Source organism: Lepus europaeus, chromosome 1 (genome assembly GCF_033115175.1).
Source record: "Lepus europaeus isolate LE1 chromosome 1, mLepTim1.pri, whole genome shotgun sequence".
Taxonomy (NCBI): domain Eukaryota; kingdom Metazoa; phylum Chordata; class Mammalia; order Lagomorpha; family Leporidae; genus Lepus; species Lepus europaeus.
Window position 1 is genome coordinate 114,408,872 of NC_084827.1, and position 9,283 is coordinate 114,418,154.

Consider the following 9,283-nt stretch of genomic DNA (forward strand, 5'->3'; position numbering starts at 1 on the left):
ATGCAGATCTTTGTGAAGACCTTTAGTGGAAAGCCCATCACCCTTGAGGCCAGGCCCAGCAACACCATGGAGAACATCAAAACCGAAATCCAAGACAAGGAGGGCATCCCGCCTAACCAGCCGTGTCTGGTATTTGCAGGCAAACAACTAGAGAACAGCTGCACTCTGTTGGACTACAGCATCCAGAGATTATCCATCTGGGGCCAGTGCCATGACATCGCAGATAAAGCCACTGCCTGCAGTGCCAGTATCCCTTATGGGTGCTTCCGGTCTCCCATGTGGGTACAGGGGCCCAATTATTTGAGCCATCCTCCACTGCTTTCCCAGGTGCATTAACAGGGAGCCAGATCTGAAGTGGAGCAGGGAGGTCTCGAACCAGTGCCCATATGGGATGCGGGTACCACAGACAGTGGATTTACCTGCTATAGCACAGCGCCAGCCCCCAGAATTTATTACTGTCATTAGTATTTTTAAAGGGCTATCTTCTGTCTATGTTGATTTTCTCCATTGTATTTGTTTTTATTGCGTAAATGTCTGCTTTTATCTTTATCTTTCTTCTACTTTCTTTGGGTTTCATGTCTGCCCTTTTCCCTGATTATGTAAGATAGATATCATTAGTTTTCCAATCTTCCTTCTTGCCTAATATATGCACTTTATATCCTATAAATTTCCCTGTCAGCATGGATTTTGTTGCATCTCACATACTGTGACAGATTGTGTGAGTTTTTTCAATATTAATCATTTTAAAATATTTCCTAGTACCCTTAATTATTTCTTCTTTGAACACTGGTGTATTTAGGACATATTTCTTAATTTACAAATATGTGTTAATTTTCTAATTATAATTTGGCTATTTCCATCTTAATTTCACTGTGGGCAGAGAACATACTGTATATAATTTAATTTCTTTTAAATTTGTTGACACTTTACAGTTCAGCATTTACTCAAATTTGTTTAATTTTCCATGTGTACATGAAAAGTTCTACTTTCCCCCTGAATTTCCTGTTCACTCCTAATCTTCTCTTGTGGTTCGTCTCTTGACAAGTAACCACATAATCCATCCCTCAAATCAAAAAATAGAACATTATCAGTACCCAGGAAACCATACACATATGCCCTTCTGATCACAATTCATCCCTCCCTCAAGATGCAACCGTTGTCCTGATGTCTACTATGTGAACGTGCCTGCTGTTCTTGACAAATTTACTACCTGTGTATGCAAAGCCTAGCAAAACAGTTTAGTTTTTCCTTTTTTGAACTTTATGTAAATAGAATTATATTGTTTTGCATCCTGCTGTTTTACTGAACACTATGTACATAAGATTCATTTATGTTGTTATAGCTCCATCTTACTCCTTTTTATTGCATTTGAGTTTTTTTGTTGTTGTGGTGTAATATTCAACTGAATCATCATTTGTTTATCCATTCTACTGTTGGTGGACGTGGTTGTTTCCAGCTGTCCACTTACTAACACTGCTCCTTGGATGTTCCTGTATATATATCCAGATGCACAAATGCTTGCCTTTCTTTGGGGCCTACTACTGGAGGGGTTCCAAAACACTCCTGGAAAATGCACACTACCTTGCATTTTCAGTTTTCCACAAACTTCTTAAGCCCCCCCCCCCCTTGTGTGTGTTCAATTCCATTGGAAGCCATACATACCAATCTGTAGTCCCACCAGCAGTGTCTGAGAGTGTCTGTGGCTCCATTGTCTGTTACACTTACAGCTTTTTCCCATCCGTGAGGTATGTTTCCTATTTTGGTTTTAATTTACATGTCCCTGTTGCTAAAGGTAGAGCTCCTCTTGTCTGTTTATCAGTCACTTGAGTGTCACCTTTTGTGATACTTGTTGAAGTCTCTTACCCACTGTTCTATCTGACTGTCCCATTAGTTTGAGATATTAATGCTTATTAGGCTTTCTTGCTTATATATATTGCAAATATCTTCTCCCATATTTTGCCTTTTTATTGTAATAATACCTACTAATGGGGTCTTTTAAGGAACAGAAGTTCTAATTTTAGTGAGGTTGAATTTATAGGTCTTCTATTCATGGTTCTTATGGCTTGCATCCTCTTATGCACATTCCTTACTGTTCTGGAGCCTGTGAGACACTCACTGTCCTGCATTCTTTTCTAAGGACATTATACTTTTGCCTTTCTTACCTAGGTCTCAATCTACCTGGAATTGGTTTTTGTGTTCCTCTATTTCTTAAAAATTGTGCTTATTGCTTATGCAGATTCTCACTGACGATCTCTTGCCTTGTCTTCTAGGAGCTTGATGATATTTGATTATAATCCCATTGCTTGGTCTGAGTATGTCAGAGTTCTTTTGCCCCAAACTGCACGAGTTCTTCTGCTGGGAAGATTTGTTTCTGTTTCTGCTCACAGCCAGAGATGCCAGCATTCCAAGCCCACTTTGGAGTCTTGGCTCAGTGTATCCTTGCCAACCATTATCAGCCAAAGCCTCACTGCCTGATAGCTGTTCTACCACCACCAGAAATTCCCTCACAGTGACTCTGGGTTTGTTTTCTTTATTGGAGGGGGAAAGTCTTTGAGATGTCCCCTACCTATTAACAAGACTTCAAGGAAATGAGTACATTCCAAGGTCTAATGGTTCCTTAGAAGCAGGTGCCTCCACACACCTGCTTCTAAGCAACAATACCAGGTTTGGAAGCTCCTACTAAAATACCAGGGCATTTCACAAAGTTTGTGGAAAATGAAATTCAAAAATAAGCTTATTTGGTTGTCAAAAAAGATTTGAAGTCCATCTGTAATTTTTTCATAATATGCATTTTCTGTGAACTTTTTGAGCACCCTTCATATTTTACATATTGTTCCAGTCATTACAGAGAATGCTATTTCATTCTTATATAAGGCTGCACAGTAACCTAGTATATGGAATTTCCTTAATCAACCCTCCAGTGATAAACCTTTAGATTCTAGCAAACAATATTTTTGTGTCTTTTCATATCTGTGTGAGTATATTTGTATTATAAATTCCTAGAAATAGAATTACTACCTCAGGCGTTGAGGTTGTATCAATTCATCGTTTTATATTGTTTATAAGTACTGAAATATACATGGATTATTTGATTTATGCCTTGTGATAAAGTATAGATTCAGTGTTACAATTTGGATATTTTACTGAGCTCATTAGAAAAGAGATGTTGGCTGGCGCCGCGGCTCAATAGGCTAATCCTCCACCTGTGGCGCCAGCACACCGGGTTCTAGTCCCGGTTGGGGCGCCGGTCCTGTCTCGGTTGCTCCTCTTCCTGTCCAGCTCTCTGCTGTGGCCCAGGAGTGCAGTGGAGGATGGCCCAAGTGCTTGGGCCCTGCACCCACATGGGAGACCAGGAGAAGCACCTGGCTCCTGGCTTCTGGACTGGGTCAGGCTGGAGCCAGGAGCCAGAAAATCTATACAGATCTCCTGGGTGGGTGGAAAGAGCCATCACTTGCTGCCTCCCTGGGCGTGCATTAGCAGGAAGCTGCATCCGAAGTAGAGACAGGACTTGAATCTAGACTCTCAAATATCTTAAGCTGCAGCTTAACCTACTATACCACAACCCTCACCACCACCACCACAAATGCTGTTCCTAACATAGGAAAGTATCTTGTTTTCCTTTCCCTACCAAAAACCAAGCTTTACAAAGATTTATTACTGTTGAACTTTCAGTCCAGTCAATGAACTTGTGAGTCATTTGAAAGTGATTTAAATAAGCTTGCAAGTCAAGTCTGAAGTCTTAAATTAGATTAGACATAATAGAGTTGCAGGTACAAAACTGAAAATAGTCAACAGATTCTGTTATCTTATTTTCTTTGTACTTAAAAGTTGATAGCACTTTATTATGGTATTTTTATGGTAGAAAATTAGTTCAAATGCTTAAGCGTTCACAAACTTAAATATATCTAAACCTTAAGAATATGATCAGTGATCATTAACTTAATCCATTATAAATTGAACTAAACTCCATTTCTTGCTTTAAAGTTACAGTGGGGAAGTCCTTTAGAAGAAAATGAGGGAAAGGATTTTCATATCTTCAACTTTTCTCATTTAAAGTGCTATGGTATCTAATGCACAGTATGTTCAAAGTAAAACAAGTTCATGCTTATATTACTTTAATGTCTTCAGGAACCTGATAACATGTATGTGTGACAAGCAGAATAATTTTTTGAAGGTTTATTTTATTTATTGGAAAACGGAGTGACAGAGAAAGAGATCTTCCATCTACCGGTTCACTCCACAAAAGGACACAACAGCTGCATGTGGGTCTCTCATGTGGGGACAAAACACTTGGGCCATCCTCTGCTGCTTCCACAGGTGCATTAGCAGGGAGCTGGATTGGAAATGAAACAGCTGGGACTCTAACCTGCACTCCAGTATGGGCTGCCAGTGCCGTAATTGGCGACTTGACCTGCTGCACCTCAGTGCCAATCCCACAGAATAGCTTTTATGCATTCTGTGCTTGAATATTAAAGAAAGCCTTCACGATAGCACAGGAGGAGAGCCAGAACATTACTAGGACCTTGTTGTAGCGTTTTAGATGTAAATCTTCATCTTGACACATCTCAAATGCAAATTTATTACCTAAGAGATGAGAAGGAGGCTTTAGGAATTTCTAGAAGCAGGGTTGCCATAGTTTGGAACACAATGGGACCTGGACTTGGTCTGGTTGGTCACAGTGATCTGGGTTGCTCTGGTTCCTATAGTTGCTGATACTCAGGGTTAATCTGTCCTCTAGGTAAAGAAAGACTCTGAGGGGGTCAGGCTCTGCTGATAATGGCCATTGGTATGTGGGGTTTTGGGCTGTTGACTTCAGCCTGGCCCAGCCTAGCCATTGTGATTATTTGGGGAGTGAATCAATGGATGGAAGATCTCTCTCTCTCTCTCTCTCTCTGCCTTTCAAATAAATAAATAAGTTGGTTGTGCTTTTTTTAAAATTTTTTTTTCAATTTACTTTGCCTAGACCTATCAGAAATCACGATGGAAGCCATAGCTCTACAAATGTGTTTTTGAAATAATAAGACAAAAGTTGATGTTACTCCTTGATCCATGCACTGAAGAATAGACATTATGTTAGCAGGCATGGGAACATTAATCTCATGTGGATTTCCAACAGGGCTCATGGGTGACCAAGTACATTGCCAACAGTCTTGTCTGAGATTAGAGGACTCTTGTCTCTCAATGCTATTTTATCATGCTTTTCATCCCTCTTTTTCCTTATCATTCTTACCTCCTCTCCTTTTTTTTTCTTTTGCTTTATCAAACTGATGGTTATTTGGCAAAAGAAAGAAAGAGAGAAAGAGAGAATGAGAAAGAAGGAAAGAAAGAGAGAGAGAGGAAGGAAGAAACTCTTAGAATTCATTTCACAGTCTTACTGTTCAGAGTGGCAACACAGACAACATATTTAGAAATACAACAGAGTGATTGTATCTGTAAAGGACCCATGAGCCTAGAATCTAGTAAGTTACTTCTTCTGGTTTATCAGGCTGAAAGGAGTGGCCAGGCTGAGGCGGGGTCATGCAGCCACAGAATTCTGGTCTGAAGCAATGGTGTGTGCAAAGCAAAGGCCAGAAGATAAGAGAGGGCATGACATTCAGGGTGATGGGAGCGGAGATTGCTGAGGGAGAGTGGAGAGCCCTGAGGCTGGGAGGATGACAAGGGCTCAATCAGCCAGGTCCTGAATGCCACCATGAGATGTTTCTTCTTTAAACCTGGTACCCCTGGAAAACTTCATCAGGGGAATGCGCTCAGGCTTGCATTGTTGGATTATGTGTGGGAAATACATTGACTGGGAGAGGAGGGCAAGATTAGGAGCAATAAAACCAAGTGGAAGGCTGTTTGCTAATCAGAGCTTTGAGATAAGGGTTGCTAGAACCAGGGCAGCAGTGGTAAAGGTGGAAAAAAATAAATGGTTTTTTGTTGTTGTTGTTGTTGTTGACAGGCAGAGTGGATAGTGAGAAAGAGAGAGACAGAGAGAAAGGTCTTCCTTTTTGCCTTTGGTTCACCCTCCAATGGCCGCTGCAGCCGGCTCATCTCGCTGATCCGAAGGCAGGAGCCAGGTGCTTCTCCTGGTCTCCCATGCAGGTGCAGGGCCCAAGCACTTGGGCCATCCTACCTTCCCGGGCCATAGCAGAGAGCTGGACAGGAAGAGGGGTAACCAGGACAGAATCCGGCGCCCCAACCAGGACTAGAAACCGGTGTGCCGGCGCTGCAAGGTGGAGGATTAGCCTGTTAAGCCACAGCGCCGGCCAAAAATAAATGGTTTTTAAAGAGGGTAGAATGGCTCATGAATGCATCTGGAGGCTAACAAAAAGAAAGAATCTCTAAAAGAGGAATGGGTATCACTTTCCCCTGTTATTTCTGAAGAACACGGAACACAAGGAACTTGGAATTTGAGGTGCTGTGAAAAAGAGTAACATGTACATGTGCAAAAGACTAACAACAAAGGGAGACTGAGAGAAGAAATACGCTTAATAGAGAATTCTCTTTCCTGTTTTCTGGTTCTAGCTGTGGAGGCCTGAGGAAAAGCAACTTGAGAATCTGAAGGAGAAGATGTTAGAACAGAGATTCTGGGATTGGCGCTGGGCGCAGCGGGTTAAAGCACTGGCCTAAAGCACCGGCATCCCATATGGGCACTGGTTCTAGTCCCAGCTGCTCCTCTTCCGATCCAGCTCTCTGCTTGGCCTGGGAAAGCAGTAGAAGATGGCTCAAATCCTTGGGCTCCTGCACTCATGTGGGAGACCCAGAAGAAGCTCCTGGCTCCTGGCTTCAGATTGGCACAACTCTGGCCTTTGCGGCCATTTGGGGAGTGAACCAGCAGATGGAAGACCTCTCTCTCTCTGTTTCTCCCTCTCACTGTCTGTAACTTTACCTCTTGATAAAAATAAATAAAAATTTTTAAAAAAGAATTTATTAGGAATGATGAATTACACAAAATAAGGACAAGTCAAAGGAGAGAAATGAACAATCACAAAAGAAGAAACAAATTATCAGTTAATACATAAAAAAGATCATTCTCAAAGAAATGCAGATTGTAACAAGACATCATGTTACATTCATCAAATGGGCAAACATTTTAATTTTTTAATTTAAAAATTTTTTGGGGCAAACATTTTAAAAACAGAACAATAACACTTTATTGGCAATGGTGCGAGGAGTCAGAATCATAATTCTGGTAAAACTGGTATAACCTTTTGTGAGACAATCTAGCAATTTTTAAAGAAGTTTTAACCTAGTTGCTTCACTTTTAGGAATGTGCCCTTAAAAAAAAACCCAGAAACATGTAACATTTTTATGTATAAAGATATTCATGAAGGCAATTTTAAAGTAGTGAAACAAACACAATGTCTATACACACAAATAGAGAATTTGTTAAATACATAACGCAGTAGCCAAACTACTTCCTTGCTGTGGGACCTTGGGCAGGTTGCCTACTTTCCTTGTGGCTTGGTTCTCTCATCTGTGAGATAGGATTGTTGCAAGAATTAAATTACTGAATACATGGAAAAGCCACAGAACTATGCCTGACACATACTGAGTGATCCATGAGGATGAGTGATTTTCCTGCTTAGTGTTTACCATCGACTGTTTACCATCGACAGTCAACCCTTAGCCTGAGAGATCTGTGATCACTTCATGTTGGTGGAGTGGGAGGGAAGGTTACATCTCCACCTGGGACCTTAGCAGGGATTGTCAGTGTGAGTGTTGGGGGGTTCTCGTACAAAAAGCAGTGGCAGACAGAGGAGAGCCAGGGAGGAAGACAGTTGTAGAGAGGAGAGCCAACAGGCTGCCCATGGCCGACAGGGCTGTCTGACACCTTCGCCAGGCCCCTCTACCGTGCTTGCAGAACCCACCTACCACAGCACCAGCAAATGAAGATGAAGCAAGAGAGAGGGAGACTCGTTATTCTTGAGGAAGTCTGAGTCAGGACAACTCAGCATTTAACAGCTCTGGGTTGAGAAGATACAAGACTTTCTGCTGTGGTTCTCCAAGAGCCACATCAAGTCCTTTAAGTGTTGTTTTTATATTCCTATCGTGGTAGGATGGTCACTGTGCTTTGTGAGATACGAGTTTTATTCGGTTGACAGCCTCAACCGTTCAAGGTGTGGGTTCAAAGGCAAGAGTGAAGCGTGGAAGCCATTTGTGCTGAAGGCTCTAAAACGTTTCTGTGCTGCCGCCGCTTCTGGCAAGCCAGTGAGGTCTGCGAACCTCCCCGAGAATTGGTTTAAAATGCATCAAGAAAAAAAAAAAAATCACAAAATAAACCAATCACACGGAAAAAGAGTCATTAAAATTAAAATTGTGATAATAACATGTCACTTCACTATTGACACGGTAATAAGATCAGTAGCTGGTCTGATAACTATTACTTTGAAGCAGGGTTGAACATAAATGTAAATGGCAGGAACTGCAGCAACCCCTTTTTAAACATTTTTAAAATTCATGTAAGGGAAACAAACTCCATTTTTTCATATATACTGTTTTAAGAGCATAATGATACTTTCCATCCTACCCTCCTTCCTCTTTGCTTTCTTATTTTTCTTTTAATTTTTACAATGACATACTTTCAACTTACTTTATAATCACAAGCTTAACCCTCGACAAATAAAGAATGCAACAAGTTGTAATAGAAAACCACTATTCCTCAGGGGTATAGACAAGGGCTATAAACAAGAATCACATCTCAAAATGTAAGTTTCACTCCTATACATTACTCTCTTTTGTATGCTGTATATTAATTACTACAAATCAGGGAAAACATGAAATTTGTCTTTTTGGGACTAGCTTATTTCGTGAAGCATATGGTCTCTAGCTGCATCCATTTTGTTGGGAAAGACAGGATTTCATTCTTTTTTACAACTTAGTATTCCATCGTGTATATATCACAGTTTCTTTACCCAGTTATCACTTGATGGACTGCAACAATTCTAATGCAGCATGAAAGAATCGGTAGTTTCAGTTGGTGACCAAATCACGGTTATTGCAAGTACTGCTGAGGATTTTTGTTTGATTAATAAACATATTACTAAACTCAGTCAGCAGTTAATGAAAATCCTGTGCAACTTCCCCCCCATTCAGTTCTGTCCATCCACATTCACCAGGTTTAGAACCCAATCTAGGCCAAAGCTGTCCCATCACAGATTAGCAACCTACAGCCCAGCTTCTGCCCCCGTGAATTTGTCTGGTTATACAGCAAGCTACTAGTGGCAGATTACCTTATTCCAGACTGCATCCTGTTGGTGGCAATCGCCAGGATCTAGGCGTGGAGGCAACATACAAATGA

General features: G+C 41.1%; 1 protein-coding gene across 1 annotated transcript; it reads left to right on the top strand.

Moving 5' to 3' along the window:
• LOC133763108 (uncharacterized) lies at positions 1-9,283 on the top strand. The gene is made up of 4 exons (XM_062196353.1): positions 1-129; positions 6,508-6,554; positions 8,088-8,193; positions 9,194-9,283. The coding sequence occupies exons 1-4, from the start codon at positions 1-3 to the stop codon at positions 9,281-9,283; spliced, it is 372 nt and encodes a 123-aa protein (XP_062052337.1).